The sequence below is a fragment of the Myodes glareolus genome, chromosome 8, assembly GCF_982192425.1.
Source record: "Myodes glareolus chromosome 8, mMyoGla1.1, whole genome shotgun sequence".
NCBI classification, from domain to species: Eukaryota; Metazoa; Chordata; class Mammalia; order Rodentia; family Cricetidae; genus Myodes; species Myodes glareolus.
In genome coordinates this window covers 67738015-67756741 of record NC_142033.1, presented here as the reverse complement: position 1 = coordinate 67756741, position 18727 = coordinate 67738015, and the positions used below count along the sequence as shown (strand labels likewise).

General features: G+C 43.3%; 1 protein-coding gene across 1 annotated transcript; it reads left to right on the top strand.

Moving 5' to 3' along the window:
* Nucleotides 1-1175: 1175 nt before the first annotated feature.
* On the top strand, nucleotides 1176-15740 carry Tmem128 (transmembrane protein 128). The gene is made up of 5 exons (XM_087909071.1): nucleotides 1176-1331; nucleotides 3172-3313; nucleotides 5742-5900; nucleotides 13500-13606; nucleotides 15207-15740. Exons 1-4 carry the CDS (start codon nucleotides 1238-1240, stop codon nucleotides 13597-13599), a joined length of 495 nt encoding a protein of 164 aa, XP_087765197.1. The 5' UTR covers nucleotides 1176-1237; the 3' UTR covers nucleotides 13600-13606; nucleotides 15207-15740.
* Nucleotides 15741-18727: the final 2987 nt, after the last annotated feature.

The window sequence follows — 18727 nt, the reverse complement described above, 5'->3', positions numbered from 1 at the left end:
GAATGGTTAAGCACAAAATTTCTCAGCTGATGACTCACTAGGGAAAGAGTAGGAGAATAAACAATAGGATTATTGATAGAGGAAGAAGTCGTGATCCAGTGAAATGCAGATCACGGGCACTGGGTGGTAGAAGGGGCAATTGGCTGGAAAAGCAGTCTGGTTCCCACAGTCTAGACAGGGCTGTTCTTCATAAGCAGGGAGAAGAGGGCTCACAGGAGCCACAAGCCAGTGGTCTTCTTTTAAACCCAACAAGTCAGATATAGAGGTCGGTATAATGTCTATGAGACAGAAAAGCAAACTGTCTCAGAGAGGTTCCTTTCTTGCCTATGGTCATCCAGTTTGTCAGTGACACCAGACTCAATGGGTCCACCTCTTGGTAGGCGTCGAAAGGAACAAAGCACCAAAGTAGTCATGGCAGCAAAACTTATTTGCACCAAATGGGAACATGGGGAATTGCTTCCAAAACTGACTCCCAGAAACCAGAGCAAACTGAAGTTTATTTATATGGGGGATGTGGACTCTGGAGACAAAAGTGTCATCACTTGCCCGGGTGGAGAGCACCCTACAGTGTCACAGTCCGACTGCATGCTCTTTTTAAGTCCAGGTTATAAAAAATGGAACTTGGGACTCTGACTCTGAGTTATGAGTGCATACTGCCCAAGGAAGCTTGTGAAACGCTCTGCTTTTGTAAAACAACCTTAAAGGTATTTGTCAGAAAAAAACAAAAATCTTATCGTTGGGGTTCAGAATGCTGCATGGAACCCAGTCACCATCCTGCTTTCTGGTAAGCTGGGAGACAAATTCATTTTAACCTCAGTCACTTCTCCCTGCTCTTCCTGGAACTGCCTACAAACCATCGTAGACGGGCAGGGCAAATACTACAGAGCAGGAATAGTCAGGAGACGGGGCTTTGGAAGTCCAGGCTTGGACAGAAGGTTTTTTTTTTCTGCGTTTACATGCTGGAAACTGGATGTTCTTGGGCCACGCAACTAGAAGCACGGCTAATTTTGGTCGTCTAGAGCTTCCCTAGATTGGAATAACCCCCGGGATTCACTGCTCCTGGGACCAGAGGTCATTTTAAAATTCTAGGCCAACTAAAACCGCAAAAGCGCGGATTCTTTTGGGCCAACTAAAATCGCAAAGGAATACAGTTCCACTCAGAACTCCGAGTCTGCCCTAGGAGCTGACACAGGAAGTGCTGCGTGATGTCACTTCCGTCGCACTGACAGGCACCGCGATGGATGCTCCATGGGCTCGGGAGGAGCTCCGGCGGCGTTACCTGTTTCCTTCCGAAGCGGGACTGAACTCCGAGGACGACGCCAGACCGTCAGGTGAGGGTTCCACAGGCTCTGGTCCAAGGCTCACCAAGTAGGACTGCGAGGCAGTGTCCAGGGCCCGACAGGTCTTGGAACCCTAGCGTCCTCCCCTGAGCTGCGCTTCCGCCTTCTGTGGCGAGCCGATTTAACAGGGGTTTGGCTACATCCTTTAAAACTGAAACCAACCGTAGTTTCTTAGTCTGAAGAATTAAGCCCCGAACCTATACAAAGACGTGTGCAGTGCTTAATTTCAGCTTTGCCTGTAATACGGCACGAATGGAAATGCCTAGCAGAAATCTAGCTAAAATACATTTAGATTAGATGTATCTCTGCGTGGTATATCAGATAGACTCCCTGCCCCCTGAGACAGCTCTGGCTGCCCTGGAACTGCTCTGTAGACCAGGCTGGCCTCGAACTCACTGAGATTCTCCTGTCTCCTTTCCTATCCCACCCCCAGTGCTGGGATTAAAGGCGTGTGCCACCAGCTCCCCCCCCCCCCCCCAGACAGGTTTTCTCTGTAGCTTTGGGGCCTATCCTGGAGCTAACTCTTGTAGACCAAATAGGCTTTTATACATTCCTGTGAGCGATTTTCGGAGGGAAGTGCAGAACAAGTATGGCATGCTATCATTTAAGTACAAACTACAACTCATGATGTATTTTTGCTTCATGATGTAGATGCACAAAATAAGGATGAATTCCATAGGAACTGATAATGTTGGTTGCCTATAGGCTGGAGAACTGTAGGGATGAGTGACAATTCATTTTAGAGATATTTGATCTGGATGTTGTAAAACCTTTGTTCACTTATTAGCTTTTCAAAATACTGGCAATGTTGTGCCAAGACACGGCAATATATGCATTTTGAGAGTATCTTCAAGAACGGTGTTAGTACTAACTCTGTCAGAATGCTTAGTGCTCTCAGAATCCAGAGCTGAGCCTCACTTGGAGACCAGTGGTCGGCTTATGACAATACAGAGAGGGCGTGCTAGGATCCCCTCATTTTTGTTGGCAGAGAGAAAAGACTTGCCTATCATCTGTGCAGGCCGTGCTTTGTTCTGGGTCCAGAGCTCTGGCGTGCCATTCCATGTTTGAGCTGCCTCAAAAGCTGATGTCTGTGTAAGATAGTTTGGTATAACTGTTATTGCATTTGGCATTTCCTTTGTGTGTGTGTGCACTTACACTTATTGGTACATGCACTTTTGGAGCCAGAGGTTGACACTGTGTGTCTTCCTCTGTCAGTCTCCCCCTGCCCCCCCATTTTTTTTTTTTTTTGAGACCAGGTCTCCCTTTTCCCCAGGATCCACCTGTTCTGACCCAGCAGTGGGTGAGAGACATCCATTGCCATGTTTAGTTTTATGTGGGTGCCAGAGATGAACTCAAATTCTCATATTTGTGCAGCAAGCACTTTACCCCCTGAACCTTCTCATCCCCATACATTTGATATTTTTTCTTTCCTAGAGGAAATGTGAAATAAATTCCCATACTTCTGGATAGCATTGCTGTATCGAAAAGATTATGAAGGTATAAATGTGATTCCAAGATCATTTAGAAGGAATAATTAATATATTTAGTGTATTTTTATAGTGCACTCATATTAACTATTTCAGCAAATGTAAATCTGCAGTTTTTGTTGGTTCTTTGCATAGAACTCAGGACCTCATGCATGCTAAGCGTGTGCATTCTACCACTGGGCTACATCTCTGCCCCTCCATACAAACTTACCTTGACGGTCTTGCCGAAGGAGCTGGCACTATAGTGGGAGGGATTCTAGGTACTGGAATGTTCTAGGAGATGGCTTTATATGGTTTTAAAAAACCACTTAAGTTCAAAGCTCAAAATCTCCCGTGTTTTGCAGAAACCTCCACAGCTGTTGAGAAAAAGGAGAGACCTCTTCCAAGACTTAACATTCATTCTGGATTCTGGATTTTGGCATCCATCATTGTGACCTATTATGTTGACTTCTTTAAAACCTTAAAAGAAAATTTTCACACTAACAGGTAAGAGAACCTTGTTTCGTTAGGCATAGTGGTGCATGCCTTTAATCCTAGTATGTGGGAGGCAGAGGCAGGCAAATGGGAGGCAGAGGCAGGCAAATCTCTGAGTTCAAGGTCAACCTGGTCTACAGAGTGAGTTCCTGGACAGCCAAAGCCACATAGTGAGACCCTGTCTCTAATAACCAAAGAAAGAAAAAAGACAACCGAAAACCTTGTTGCTTCATGTTAGGCATCGTATAGTTTGTCAGTTGACTCTCAGAATAGTTAAAAGATGACAAGATGACTGAGTTGGAAGTGCTTGCCATTACAAGCATGTCAACCTGAGTTTGATCCCCAGAATATACATTTTTTTAAAAAGTCAGTTTGGTGGTGTCTGCCTGCAGTCCTAGTGCTGGGTAGGTGGAGTGTGGGAATCTCTGGACTTGCTGGCCACTCAGTCCAGGTGAATCAGTGAACTCCAAGTCTGGTGAGAGACCCTGTCTTAAAAACAAGGTAGAAAGTGACTGAGGAAGACACCCAGTGTTGACCTCTGGCTTACACACACACATACATGCAAACACACAACTCATGTTGACAAACTTGTAACGGCAAGTGCTTCCAACAGACACACAGCCTATATACAACACACACACACAAACACACACCAAAATCCAGTTGTTAGTTTCTGTCAGATGTGATGTTGGAACAGCTGCTGGTGATACAGAAAAGACGACGATGTAGGGAAAGGGTGCAGCCTTTCACTTTTGATAAGTTCTGGGGATACAGTGTATGTCAGATCTTTGTTGTCTTCTTCCTGTCTCACATGGCCTCTTCTATGTCCCCCTTCCCACAACCCCTGGATATATCATGTTAGCTATGTGATGGGCTGGATGTGTCAAGTAGCTGTTTTTAGCAGTCGTCTTATGATGTTGCATACAGAAGACCATCTCATTGTACCTTGAATGTATGCAATTTAAAATTGTCCCTTGTGCCTTCAGAAGGCTGGAGAAAAAAAGCCTAGAGGAGGAGTGAGAACTGTGGCCTGAGAAAGGTGTGTTTCAGAGTAGTTAAGAAGGGGGTGATTAGAGGCTGTGACTCAGAGTTGCCTTGAAGGTCAATGGGAGGAGTCGTGAGATTGTGCCTGAGTCCTGGTGTCAAATAGCCCTTCATACCCAGGACTGGGGAGCCCTGTTCCTCATCCCAGGTGTTGACCATAGAGCAGAAGTTGTGGATCGTGTGCGAAAAGTTTGGAGGCCATCAGATATCAGAAAAGAGGGTGTCAGTGGTTTTGTCACAGCTGGCACATGAGGGCTATGTTTAGTGCCAAGAGCGGTGACTGGACTTAACAGTAGGGCCATAAAAGATGGAGACTGGAATTCGGTCTTGCTGAATCATGGGAATACAGTCCTCAAGGAAGGCTTCAGGTCATAGACTGCTTGTGGGAGAAACCAAACAGGCAGAAGGAACAAGCTCTCAAGGCTGTGAGGCATGAGGGAGTTCATTTAAGTCCTGGGGAAGAGGCCACTTGTTCTTCTATGAGGAGGTGTTTCTTTAAATATCAAGCTCCTTCCCATCCTTCCGTCCTGTTCACCATTCCCTGGTGGGCCTGTGATTGTCTGAGTGAGTTGCAGATGAAGAACTGGAACCTAGCAGCACTGTCTTAGGCGTCTTCTTCCTGAAGGAGGCTGACTCTACTGGTTTCCCTTGCTTTCATTTTGCAGAGGCAACACTAACAGGGTAGAGGCTTTCATTGTGATCTGGAATCTAGGAATAAGTCTGTCGGTCTGTGGGATTTAGTGTCAGCCAAGGCTGCGTTACCACTCTCCAAAGCCATATTCTTCCCTCAATTCTTGTCAGTGACATCTCTCAGCTGGTTTCAAACCTGCTGGGAGAGAGGAGAGGACCTGAAAGCTGCCACTTCAGCAGCTGCTTCTTCCTTAATTAGAACTCGGGACAAGCCCAGGGTGGGTCTGGCGTGGAGGCGGAGGCATTTCTGATTCCAGAAGCTCATTTTCTGCTGTAGCAGACTCATTACCAGCTGCATGGTGCTGCTGGTAGATAGATGTGTATGCAGGATGTCAGGATGCCAAGGAGTGCTGCCAATAAGCCTGTGCTGGGAAGATAGGCTTTTCAGAGCTTTACATGTGTGCCCTTTTGTTAGACTTTCCTAGAAGTGACCATTAAAAAAGATTCCACACAGATGATGTGTTGGATCAGCCACAGTGGTAAGTAGGGGGCTTGGGACCAGATGCCCTTCTGTGGCAGAGACAGTGTAGATATCAAACATTGGGGCAGGGCTTTGGGGATGAGAGAAAGTTGAAACCATAGGCCTGACCTCAGTACAGTGCTCTTAGAGGCAAAGGAATGACCACACATCCAAAGACCAAGGCCGTGGAGATGTCGGCTACTTCCTCTAGTGCTGTCAGCCCTTTCTTTTCCTTTGTCTCCACAGCTGGTTTCTCTTTGGCGGGACCCTGTTGCTTGTCAGCCTGTCAGTCGCATTTTACTGCATAGTCTATCTGGAATGGTATCGCGGGATTGAAGAATATGATGTCAAGTACCCGACGCTGGTGCCCATCACAACTGCAACTTTCATTGCAGCAGGAATTTGGTGAGTGGATGTTGAAAAGTTGAGTGTGAGTTGAAAACCAATTGTTTTGTGGTCAGGTAATGATGAATGTAACCCAGAACCTAAATTAAGCAACAAGGTATCCCAGGGAAAAGGGGTTCCCACGTACTCTGTTCTTTGGGGTTGCCTCTCTTAATTTCTTTCTCTCTTAATCTGCCTTAGTTACTTTAGACACAGATGTGACCTCTGAACATACTCTGTGTTTTCTTTATTAAGGGTCTTTCATTGTGATGGGTAAGACACATGAAAGGGAAACCAAGTGCAGCTGAGTGAATAATCTTGACTTTAGCCCTGCTACAGATCTCACTTAGGCCAGGGAGGAGTGGAGCCAGTGTCCTGGCGATCACTCCTGACCCTTCACCTCAACCTTCCTGCCACATGCAAACGTTGCCCATCTTTGTGACCGTGACTTTTGCATCCAATAAGCACTGTTTTATTTGTCTGTGTTTTGAACCTTAGAACATTCGATGTGTACAGTCACCATTCTTTGACATTTAAGTGCATATGTGAAGTGGGTGCTGGTCACCTGTTTCCTCCAGCAGTTGTTCATCTCTCTGTGTCACTGAATCCTAGTGCATCTGCTGTGCAGTCACACAGTCAGGCTGCTTATAGTTTGTGTTGTTTTGAAGGATGCCATTAAGAACACTCTTGCTCTATTGCACTTCTGTGTGTGTACATCTTCCCAGAAGGTGTACATACCTCCAGCTTCACTAGCCTCACACTCTCCTCAAGGGATTGAGCTGTCTCTGTCTTTATCTATGGGTTCCATATTCATGGATTCGACCAGCCACTGTCCCCAAAGTGAAGGCCGTCTGTTGAGCACATGCAGTCTTCTCTCTGTTGTTCTCTAACCAACATAGAAACGTGTGCAGCGGCTCACAGCATGTGGTGCTGTCAGGGTCCTAGAGCTATGACATAAGGGTGCGGGGAAGGTGGATGTCATCTGCAGATATGGTACTTTTCACAAGGCAGTTGAACATTTGGAGATTTTGTATCTCTGCAAGATCTTGGAGCTATTGATCCCCAAGTTTGAAGGGACACCCGTCCTCTTTTCCCTGTATGTCTAGTGGCACAGTGTAGCCTGTCGTTGTTCCGCAGTAGAAGCAGCCTTTTCAAGGTTACATGTCTTTCACAGTGTGCACACGCCAGAGCTGCTCAACCCATTTCCTGTTGCACACACAGCTAGTTTTATACTCACACAGTGCCAAGTGAATCCACCTTTCTAAGTTCACAGGTGCTCAGTGAAGAAGAGAGGCTAGGGAAAAAAGTAATACTTGCTCACTGAAGAAAAACCTGTAAATTACAGAAAAATATCTCTCAATTAGAGAAAGCCAAGCTTCAGCTCTTCGACTTTTCTTTATGTAAAGTAAATTCTGATTTTTGTAAAAGTCTTTTTATTTTTAAATTTTTTTCCCATGATATTTATTGGGCTCTACATTTTTCTCTGCTCCCCTCCCTGCCTCTCCCTCCTCCACTTCAATCCTCCCCCAAGGTTCCCAAGCTCCCAATTTATTCAGGAGATCTTGTCTTTTTATACTTTCTACTTCCCATGTAGATTATATCTATGTGAGTCTCTCTTAGTGTCTGTGTTGTTGTCTAAGTTCTCTGGGATTGTGGTTTGTAGGCTGGCTTTCTTTGCTTTATGTTTGAAAACCACCTATGAGTGAGTACATGTGATAATTGTCTTTCTGTGTCTGGATTACCTCACTCAAAATAATGTTTTCTAGTTCCATCCATTTTCCTGCAAAATTCAAGATGTCATTATTTTTTTTTCTGCTGTGTAGTACTCCGTTGTGTAAATGTACAACATTTTTTTTCTTTAATCCATTCTTCAACCAAGGGGCATTTAGGTTGTTTCCAGGTTCTGGCTATGACAAACAAAGCTGCTATGAACATATTGAGCACATGTCCTTGTGGCACAATTGAGTATCCTTTGGATATATACCCAAAAGTGGTATTATTGGGTCTTGAGGAAAGTTGTTTCCTATTTTTCTGAGAAATCGCCACATTGACATCCAAAGGGGCTGTACCAACTTTCATTCCCACCAGAAATGCAGGAGTGTTCCCTTTTCCCCACAACCTCTCCAGCATAAGTTGTCATCAGCGTTTTTGATCTTGGTCATTCTTACAGGTGGAAGATGGAATCTCAGAGTTGTTTTGATTTGCATTTCTCTGATGACTAAGGATGTTGAACGTTTCCTTAAGTGTCTTGCAGCCATTTTAGATTCCTCTGTTGAGAGTTCTCTGTTTAGGTCTGTGCTCCGTTTTTTTTTTTTTTTTAATTGGATTATGTGTTCTTTTGGTGTCCAATTTATTGAGTTCTTTGAATATTTTGGAGATCAGACCTCTGTCTGAAGATCTTTTCCCATTCTGTAGGCTGTCGTTTTGTCTTATTGACCATGTCATTTACTTTACAGAAGCTTTTCAGTTTCAGGAGATTCCATTTAATAATTGTTTCTCTCAGTGTCTGTGCTGCTGGTGTTCTATTTAGGAAGTGGTTCCCTGTACCAAAGCGTTCAGGTGTACTTCCCACTTTCTCTTCTATAAGGTTCATTGTGGCTGGCTTTAGGTTGAGTTCTTTGATCCATTTGGACTTGAGTTTTGTGCATGGTGATAGATATGGGTCTGTTTTCATTTTTCTACATGTTGATATCCAGTTATGCCAGCACCACTTGTTAAATATGCTTTCTTTTTTTTCCTTTTGATATTTTTTGCTTCTTTATCAAATTTTAGGTGTTTGAAGATGTGTGGATTGATATCCGGGTCCTCTATTTGGTTCCGTTCGTCCTCCTGTCTGTTCTTATGCCAATACCAGGCTGTTTTCAGTACTGTAGCTCTGTAGTAGAGTTTGAAGTCAGGGATTGTGATGCCTCCAGAAGTTCTTTTATTGTTCAGGATTGTTCTAGCTATCCTGGGTTTTTTGCTTTTCCATATGAAGTTGAGTATCGTTCTTTCGAGGTCTTTGAAGGATTTTGCTGGGATTTTGCTGAGCATTGTGTTGAATCTGTAGATTGCTTTTTTGTAAAAGTCTTAAAGGTATATGTATATTCTGCATAAATGCACTTTCTTTGACCCAATTTTGGCCGTAGTTGTGTTGCTCGCCACTGTGAGGTCAGTATTACCCTTTCCGTGGTGAGGGTGAACCAACGAGGTTGTTGTACTTTGTCTCCTGTAGTGGGAGCATCCCAAGAAATGTCAGATTAGTTTTAGACCAATGGCTTGTGGTTACTTGACTTCCATATCTATCCAGGATTTTATATTAAAACCCATAGCTAATGGAAGAGCTTATTTAATTTTTTTTATGGGTTTCCGTGGTAGCTTCTGCTCGTATCAGTTCAGTCATTGAAATGCTTGCTTTTAGAAAGTGTTTTATTTCATTTGTTGACAAGAATACTGTTTTGTTTTGTTTTGTTTTTGCAATGAAGATTTCATAGCATCATGTCCACCATTTCTTTTTCATGATGATGCCTAAGATGGTAAAGTAGGCTGCTGCCATTTGAGTGTATGGTTCATCCTACATGCTAACTTGTAGTTGGAATTTTCTTTGGGTTGTCAGCCAGCTTCCCAAATAAAGATACTTACGCTCTGCCCATAAGTCCTGCCCATACCTCCTCCCTCGCTATTGGTTGTTCAACTTTTTTTTAGACCACTCAGGTTCCTTAGGCAGGCAAGGTAAAACAGCAACACATATTTATATAATTAAATGCAACACATCTTTGCATAGGTAAACAAATATTCTGTAGCATTTCCCCCTTTTCTGTCTAAATAAAAAGAAAGGTTTAAGGTTTAACATAGTAAGAGTTAATAAGAACAATTATCAAGGAAGAATTACATTTACAATATCCAGTTCATTTGCTTTGACAAATTCAGAGAAAATACTCCATTATCTATCCTATCTTGGTTAAGTCCAAAGTTGTGTATGCAATTTACTTTCTATCTTAACTTCTATTACCAACCCCAAATTATCTTTTTAGATCTCAAAACATTTTCTTAGATAAACAATTTAAGCTTTTATATTTCTCAGCCTTAAAACTTTACATCTCTTAATGTAAGTTTCTTTTCTGAATTTGGCAACAGGGAAAACGTTCTTCAACTCCATTAGAGATCCGAGAGGGATATTCTATTACCTGAGTAAACAGGAAATGCAGAGCAAGCAACTTCACAAACTACGGAAATGACAGAAATAGCTGGCTGTCTGGACTATCACTTAAGTTTCCTTTGCGACAATGGAACATCCATCTTCATCCTATGGGCCTATAATTGTAGCTGAATGTGAAAAAGTGTGGGGGGGAAACGTGAATCAAATAATACCAAGCTAACTCCGAAAGAATCCGAAATAATATTTTATTCTTTATTGCAAATGGGAAAACTCACAGAACAGAAACGAGGGTCCAGTCTCAGTGTGTGGAATGCAGGAACAAGAGAGTGAGAGCTGGGCAGGCTGGTTGTTTTCTCTGGGTACCCAAAAGGTCACACCCCAACCTGGTTCAGCTTCTTAAAGGTCATTGGCTAAAGGAAGTTTCCCATCATAGACTATCTGACAGACCCTTGGATTAAGCAGGAATATTGAAGAACCATCTCACCTTGTCTTGGCAAAGTTTAGCAGTCTTTTTCCTTTGTATCCTGCTTTTCTGTTTGTACAGTATACTCTCAACAGTTGAGGCAAGAGCAGTTTCTTGCCCAAATGGCTAGCTTTGCCACACTGAAAGTGAGCTCCATATGGAGGTTCTTGATACTCATCATTCTTTTATTAAGAAGATTGGTGCTGCTAGGAGCAAATGTGTCTCACTGTCATGAAAAGCATTAGATTGTTAAACATCTTAAATGCCATATTCTGTAGTTCTCTGAAATGTTTGAAGATCACCCATCTATCTAAAATTTATCTGCTTAACTTTGAAAAAATACCTAACATGACTACAAGCTTGATTGTTATGGATGACTACTAATCTACATTTTTAAATTATCCTAAATAGTTTGTAATAATAGCTTTCAAGGACTAGAACTTTGTAACACATTTTTAAATGAGCTGTAGAGGTACAATACCTTAAACAGCAGTAGAAACACATATATGGTGTAACAAAAATAACCTTAAATTTGTGTCAATATACAGAAATCCATACCAATGTAAAATATTTGAGATGAATAGTTGTTTTTTTTGTTTTTATCCTGTATTCCTATACCCCCACTAAATGATGGCAGACATCCCTAAACCACTGAATGACCAAAAATCACCCACTTCTCCTCATGGGAATGTGGGTGTGTTCTCTAGACTGCTTCCTGTTGTCTGGGGGTGATGGCATCCCCAGGGGACCCTGAGAAAATAGAGATAATGGTTAATTCCTAAGAAAACTAGCTATAACATTTGTTGTCCAGTCTCTGTGTAATGGAAAAGTGCAAGGCTTATCTGAAGACCTGACTAGAATAATCTGTGAGGCTGGACAGTCTCAGCCAGCAGCCTTGAAGTTGTTCTGAAAGCAGAACTCAAAGGAAACTGTAACAGAGGCACTCTGAAAGTCTGGGTCACCTGGGCTACCCATTTTCATTGGTGTTTGGTCCCCTTGCTCTGAAAACACACAAACTTTCAAATGTAACAGTCATATCTGCATTAATACAATGATGGACTAGCCAAAGATGATTTTTTTTTGTTTTATGTTTGAGCAGGTGAAAGGCATCTATCAGCTTTATAAGTTTCTTTGTACTGTATAACCAAACCTATACCCATGCCATATGAAAGGATGACATGTAATATAAGACATGAGGACACTGCAGCCAACAAGATCTATCATGTCTCACCATTGTATGGGCTGTTCCCACGTCACTTGTCTTTTTCTCGGTTTATTTCTTTATGTCTGTAGCCAAGATTTTTAGGAGGTCTCACCTAATCAAATCCGGTCTCTATTAATTTTGATGGCATCCACAACCTTTCAATTCCTGTGGAAACAAAGGCATAACCTCTCTCCAATGCAATACATTTTATGGATTCCATTTTAAAGTTAAGATATCCTTAAAATATCTAGACTAGTTTAATTCAGTAATTCCTTTTGCAATCCCTTGTCTCTCAACAGTTCGTTTGCTCATTAGGATTCAAAAATTCAAAGTCAACGAAGCACTGTACAGGATCCAGATGCCCTATGTATTAAGCTCAATGTACATGGCTTAACACTTTACTCTTTCTTTAAAGACTTTACTTAATTATTTTTAAACTGTTTTTTCCCTATGACTCTCTAAACCTATTTTCTTTTCTTTCTTAAGCACCCATGTTCACTGTAACCTGTTTAGAAGTTGGTTTTTTTTTTTTCCACTGTGCACCTCTAGCATTCTCTGACCATGTGAGCCTAACCTCAAACTGGCAAGCGGCAGCTAGGCCGTCTTCCGTGCGGCTCTGGCAGGTGTCTCCACTCCTTCCTTGTGTCTGTGAGAGTCAAGCCTTAAGACCTCAGCCCTGGCAGAGAGCTTTGTTTAACTGGATTTAACTGCATTTGCCCGAGAGCTGCATTTAATTGCCTCCGCTCTAGGAAGTTGGTACCTGCACTGTGGCAGGCGATTTTACTTAGCTTGCTGTTTCTACTTCGTGTGTCAGCTGCCCCAGGACTCTGCTGCACAGCAGTGCCTCTTAAAGGAGGCATAGCCATTTGTTTCTTCAGCTTTCTCAGGCCCTCTGTGGACATTGGGGCCCACATTGGGGCCTTTTATAGTTTCAATTTTTCTTGGGGTTGCCAACCAGCTTCCCAATAAAGACATGGAGCAGGGTGGTAGTGGTGCACACCTTTAATCCCAGCACTCAGGGAAGCAGAGGCAGGTGGATCTCTGTGAGTTCAAGGACAGTCTGGTCTACAGAGTGAGTTCCAGGACAGCCAGAGATACCCAGAGAAACCTTGTCTTGAAAAAAACAAAACAAAACAACAACAACAAAAAAAGAGAAAGATATGGAGACTTATTATTAATTATGGCTGTTCATCCTTAGCTGAGGCTTGTCCCACTAGCTCTTTTAACTTAACTGTTTTTATTCATCTGCATTTCACCTCAGGGTTTTTTTTTTTTTTAACCTTTCTTTAATTCTGTAGGCCCTACTTTCCTGTTTTCTTCGTTTTTGGCTTGCATTCTCCCTGTTGTCTCCTTTTCTTTCTCCCTGAGCCTAAATTCCTCCTCCCACTTCCTCTCCTGAACATCCTGCCTATACCTTCTCCCTCACCATTGGCCATTTAGCTTTTTAATAGCTCAGTCAGGTACCTTAGACAGGCAAGGTAAAACAGCAAAGCTCTTTACATAATTAAACAATTGCAATACATCTTTACATCGTTAAACAAATGCAACACATTTTTGCATAGTTAAACAAATATTCTGCAACAGTAACAAAGAGACTTAACATCTCTTGAGCCACACCCCTTCAGAGGCGCTTGTGATCCCAGGTCCGGGTACTATTTGAGGCGGTGGTGGCATTGTTGTCATGGTGCTGTTGTCTAAAGAGACTTCATGGATAAACACTCTGGAGCTCCTTAAATCCAGACTCTGGAGTGGAACAGAACAGATTTGTGTCATCTTCATTGGTGTTGTCAGCAGTTTGCTTTTGGTTTCTTTCAGCTTCAACCTGGCTCTGTGGAATGTGTGGTCTTTCTTCACTCCCTTGCTGCTGTTCACTCAGTTTATGGGGGTCGTGATGTTCATCTCTCTTCTCGGATAAGCTCAAGGTAAGATCTCTAGAGTGCTGTTTTTAGCGGTGAACGTGAGAACGCCCTGCGGTTGCTTTCTGAGAGTGTTCTGACAGACTGCCTAGGAACCCTTCCTACTGTGTCTGCACCAGAGCGCAGCACCACTGAACACAGCCTCGAGGACAGAGGCAGCTTCACCAGGTGTTGTTCTAAGAGCCCATTTTTTAGAGACGGCACCTCCTTTCACAGAACTCACAAAGCAGCGTGCACATCTTACTGTGGATAAGTTCACCTGAGGCTGTTCTATATTGTGTGGATGACTGCTGGATGGATGGGAGTAATGTTGATCTTACCCAATTTGGGACAAATTCTGCCATTTTCTGTAGCTATTGAATAGATGGGTACACTAGCCCTTTTTAAAAAAATTCCTTTCAGAGGCTGGAGGGGTGGTTCACTGATTAAGATCAGTGGTTCCTCTTCCAGAGGACCTGCTTCAATTCCTTGAGTCCACACTGGGCTCACAACCATCTCTAAGTCTAGTTCCAGGAGCTCTAACACCTTGGCCTCCAGAGACAACAAATACACATGTGATACATATACATACTCACTGGCAAAACATTCATGTACATAAAGTAAAAATAAATTTTTTAAAAATTCTGTTCTTTTAATACTATTTATAGAATTTATGTTCCCTGTGAGCGCCCCACCCCTGCCCTGGTTGAGAGTATTGATAAACACGTGTTGAATAAGTATACAGTACTGAGAATGGTCATGCTGTGATCAGGGTGAAAAAGACAGTCCCTCCTTTCTTTCCACTCACATCTGAATTTGGAGAAAGTCAGCTCAACAGGATGGTTTGCAGATGGAGAAGTGGGGGTCATCAGCTGAGTGATGGGTGGTACTGAGGAGCGGGTCTCCCAGCTGATGAGTGGGTATGCCCTGCAGCCCTCACGGGGGAGTGTGATCAGAAGGAAGAGATGCACTTGACCCTGCTGTTGCTAGTTGGACAGGAGTTGCTCACTACCATCATGTTGACACAGACATTGTCCTCCAGCATTGCACTGTCTAGAGAGTCATGGGACCCCTTGTCCCTGTAAACATGTCACTTTAAGAAGTTCAGGGTCCATGTATCAGCCTATTCCCACAGCTTTGGCTAACCTCGATTCCTCCCCCCCATAAAAACAAACAAACAAAACCAGAAAACCACACAACACAGTGACTGAGATCTTGGGCTCTGGATGTTTGGTTGCGTTTCCAGATGTTTGTGTCCTTCTGATTTCCCTGTTTCTGGGTGTATGGTTGGTGGTGAGAACTGTGTGGTGCTGGCAGCATGAACATTATTGCCCTTTTTTCTTTTTTTAAAATATTTGTGTATGAGTGTTTGCTTGTATGTATGTATATGCATCACATGTGTATCTGGAACCCACAGAGGCCATAAGAAGGCATAGGATCCCTTAGGGTTGGAGTTAAGAGGTTGTGAGCTTTCATGTGGGTGCTGGGAATTGAATTCCAGTCCTGCAAGAACAGCCAGTGCTTTTAACCTCTACACCATCGCTCCAGTCACGTATGCTTTGTTTTTAAATGGAAATTCATGAGCTTAAGATGTTTCACGTGATACATAAATGCTGTTTTCTTCCAGACTTAAGAACATGACCGTTCAAAGGGAGCAAAGCCTCCAGCTTGTGCCCTGACGTGAAGGAGAAGCCTAGTGGTCATGGGTGTCTCTGAAGAGTGGTTTCTGTGGGAAAATTGTGACTTTCTGAATAAATGACTTCTCTTGAGTGTTCTCAAACAAGTGATTTGTCAGCAGTTTGTGTTACAAGGAACTCAGGAGTGTGACTCCATCAGATTTTGGAGACAGTGGTGGCCCTTTACAGGAGCACAGTATGCCCACAGTTTTACAGACCCTCAGGGCTAGCTGCCCTTGTATAAGGTGACTGGACGCAAGTATGAACGAACTGTGTTGTCACCTTTAGTAGTCACTAGATAGCTCATATTTGTCCCAGCTTTTTAGGGAGAGGAAAACCAGAAACATTTTATGATTTCCTGCTACTTTGGATTTACCATTATGTAAGTTATTTGATTTTAGCATATTTTAACATATGTACTTTTAATAATGTTTCAGTATATGTAATTTTTTTCTGTAACATCAATAAAATATTTTTATAACTTTCTTGTGCATTTTGTTAATACAAATTTGGGGCTAGCTTCTGTGTTTAGCTGTTTGCAGTCAGAAGCCTCTGTTAGAGGAGGTTAACTATTCTTCCGTGACTCCATAGCAACCAGTCTTTGTGCTTTGAAGTGAGGAAATGCTCCCAGGATGCCTGTCACAAGCACGGGGACACAGAGATGCTTGTGGGTTTCTTTCCTTGTGAAGTGACTGATATGGTCCTACTGGGGCTCAGGCACACCACACACTAACTGGAGGATTTCCAATTGTGAAACTGTAAACTGGGGAAAAAATGCTTGTCTTTGGGGTTATGGAAATAGAAATAATGTGTGTAAGGCACCCATTCTAGTCCCCAGAATATGGTAGGCTCAGCCAGAGAACAAGAGTGAGGAGGGGAAGAGAAACAGCGAGGTTTATATTGGGCCACACATAATCAGTAGAGTCAAGCCACTTTGAACCTTGTGTGTGAGGAGGTGTGTGGAGACTGTCACTTAGAATAGAGAATGATCAAGCAGAGGTCAGAGTCAGCTAGCCAAGGGTGTCAGCAATGAGGACCCCAGGCAGGCTGGAGACTGCTGACCTACCAGGTGGAATGGCTGTCCGACTTTCTTAGGAAACATGACTCTGATAGTTGCTCACCCAGGTTTTATAAACTATCTTGCCTAAATTTTTAAAATTTAATCTATGGTTTAAAGCCTGATTAGACAAAGGTCAAGTACTATGGCCAACCAAGATGGTAGGGAGAAGACTCTGTTACTTAGGAACCATTTAATTCTTTTATTTGAGCGAGGCACTACTTGAAGCTGCTTGAGACATGAGAGGATCTCAAGTTCATGGCCAGTGTAGGTACCTTAGTAAGACCTGTCTCAGAAAGAAAAAAGACTAGGCCTCTAGAGTATTTGCCTGGCATACATGAGGCCCTAGTTTCAACTTCTAAAGGATTAAGTAAGCAAATACACAAACACACAGGATCATTCCTGGTATTTGCCATGCCATGTTATTTCTGGAGCTTTTAAAAAATTCTTTTACTTGTAATTGTGTATGGTGTGTGTGTGGGTGGGGGGAGGTTATGAATAGGTATCCCTAGAGGCCAGAATAGAATGTTGAAATCTCTGGAACTGCAGTTTCAGGCATTTGTGAATGCTTTGTGTGGGTACTGAGAACTGAATTCTGGTCCTCTGTAAGAGCCTTGTGTGTTCTTAACTGATGGGCCATCTCTCCAGCCCCACCCTTGTTTTTTATGATAACCATTAAAGAAATTAGTGATGTCACGTCATCTCACCACGTCTGATTAAGCCAGGGGGAGGAGTGCCCATTATGGGGGAATGGATGCTTAAATGAACAGTCACAGATTCTACTCAAGGTTAGCGCCATGACAGAATCAAGCATGCGCTCTGACTTTGACAGTCCGTGTGAAGACCAAGTTTTGACCCTGGCTCCTGGAGCCCAGGCTCTGCTTCAAGCTTGGCTGTCTTGCCTGAAGCACCTCTGAATGGGTCCAGTGAGCAGTCTGGGTGGAGGTGGCGCTGGAGAAGCCCGGGTGTTAGGGTGGGTAGGAACATAGCCAGGTAACAATGCCATTTAATTGGCACTGTTGGAAACCAGATGAGGACTTCTCAAGTCTACTGGGACCTGGCTTGGGAGGCACTGGCTTTTCTAGGAAGCCTGAAGCAAGTTCCTGACTAAATCTGCTTTCTGTAATAATAATAATAATAAATGGTTTCTGGGGCCTGGAGAGATGGCTCAGTGGGTACAATTTTTCGCTGAGCAAACAGCAGGGCTGGAGCTTGGATCAGTCAGAACCCATGTAAGAGACAGATGTAGATGGAAGTTCACCTGTAATCCCAGTGCTCAGGAGTCAGAGTCCGTGGAACAAGCTGGTTAGCTAGACTACCCTAAGTGCCAGGCTGTAGTAGGCTCGGTAGAGATGCTCCCTGCCTTAATGTGTATGGTAGAGTAGTAGCGGAAAAGACCCATGTTACTATCAAGTTTTCAGACGCACACACATGTACTCTCTACGTACATCTGCTTCTACACATGTGAACATGTATACACACACATATACTCTACACATACTATACACACACACACACACACACACACAAAACCTGGATCCCCTAAGCAAATGAACATCAGAGGCAGTTGAACCACTGAACCAGGTCTTGCTAAGGGGGGCAGGCAGGGTCATTTTGGACTTGGGCTTGGGGACTGGGCTTTTGTAGCTGAGGTTAGGATAAATGGTCCTTTAAAAGACTGACTGCGCTGGAGATGGAACCCAGGACCTCACTCCAGAACTAGCTGCATTGCCTGCCTACCTTTGCGGTTTCTTGGAGACTAAGCTCGGTATTCCTTGAAATGCAAAGAGTTATGGATTCTATAATCAACTGTCTCCAGATGCTATAAAACTGAGGTTGTGCTGGGTGGTGGTGGTGCACACCTTTAATACCAGCACTTGGGAGGCAGAGGCAGGCGGATCTCTGTGAGTTTGAGGCCAGCCTGGTCCAAGGAGCCAGTTCCAGGACAGGCTTCAAAGCTGTATAGAGAAATACTGTTTCAAACTCTCTCTAAAAGAAAACACCCCCCCCAAAAAAAACACCCAATTGAGATCGTAGTCTACATTGTTTTGGCCACACAAGGCGAGTGTTAGGATAGAGCTACATAGCTGTCGCTGGTTGGGGAAGGCTGAGAAGACAGGGAAATACAAGAATAGAGTAGAGACTATTCCAGAAAGGAACATGAATTCACAGAAGGCTTCAGGTTCTGCAATTGAGGAGCACTTTCTCCCTATACCCTCAAAGTGTGATGGTTCATTTCTAAACAGTCTGAATCTTAGGGATATCTAAAGTTTTTCTTCCCTCATTCAGTAGTTTTGAGACTTGTATAGCCCAGGCCAGCTTTGGACTTGCTATGTAGGTCACACTGGCCTTGAACCTGTAAACTTTCTACTCAATGCTAGGATTCCAGGCCCTTGCCACCATGGCCAGTTTACA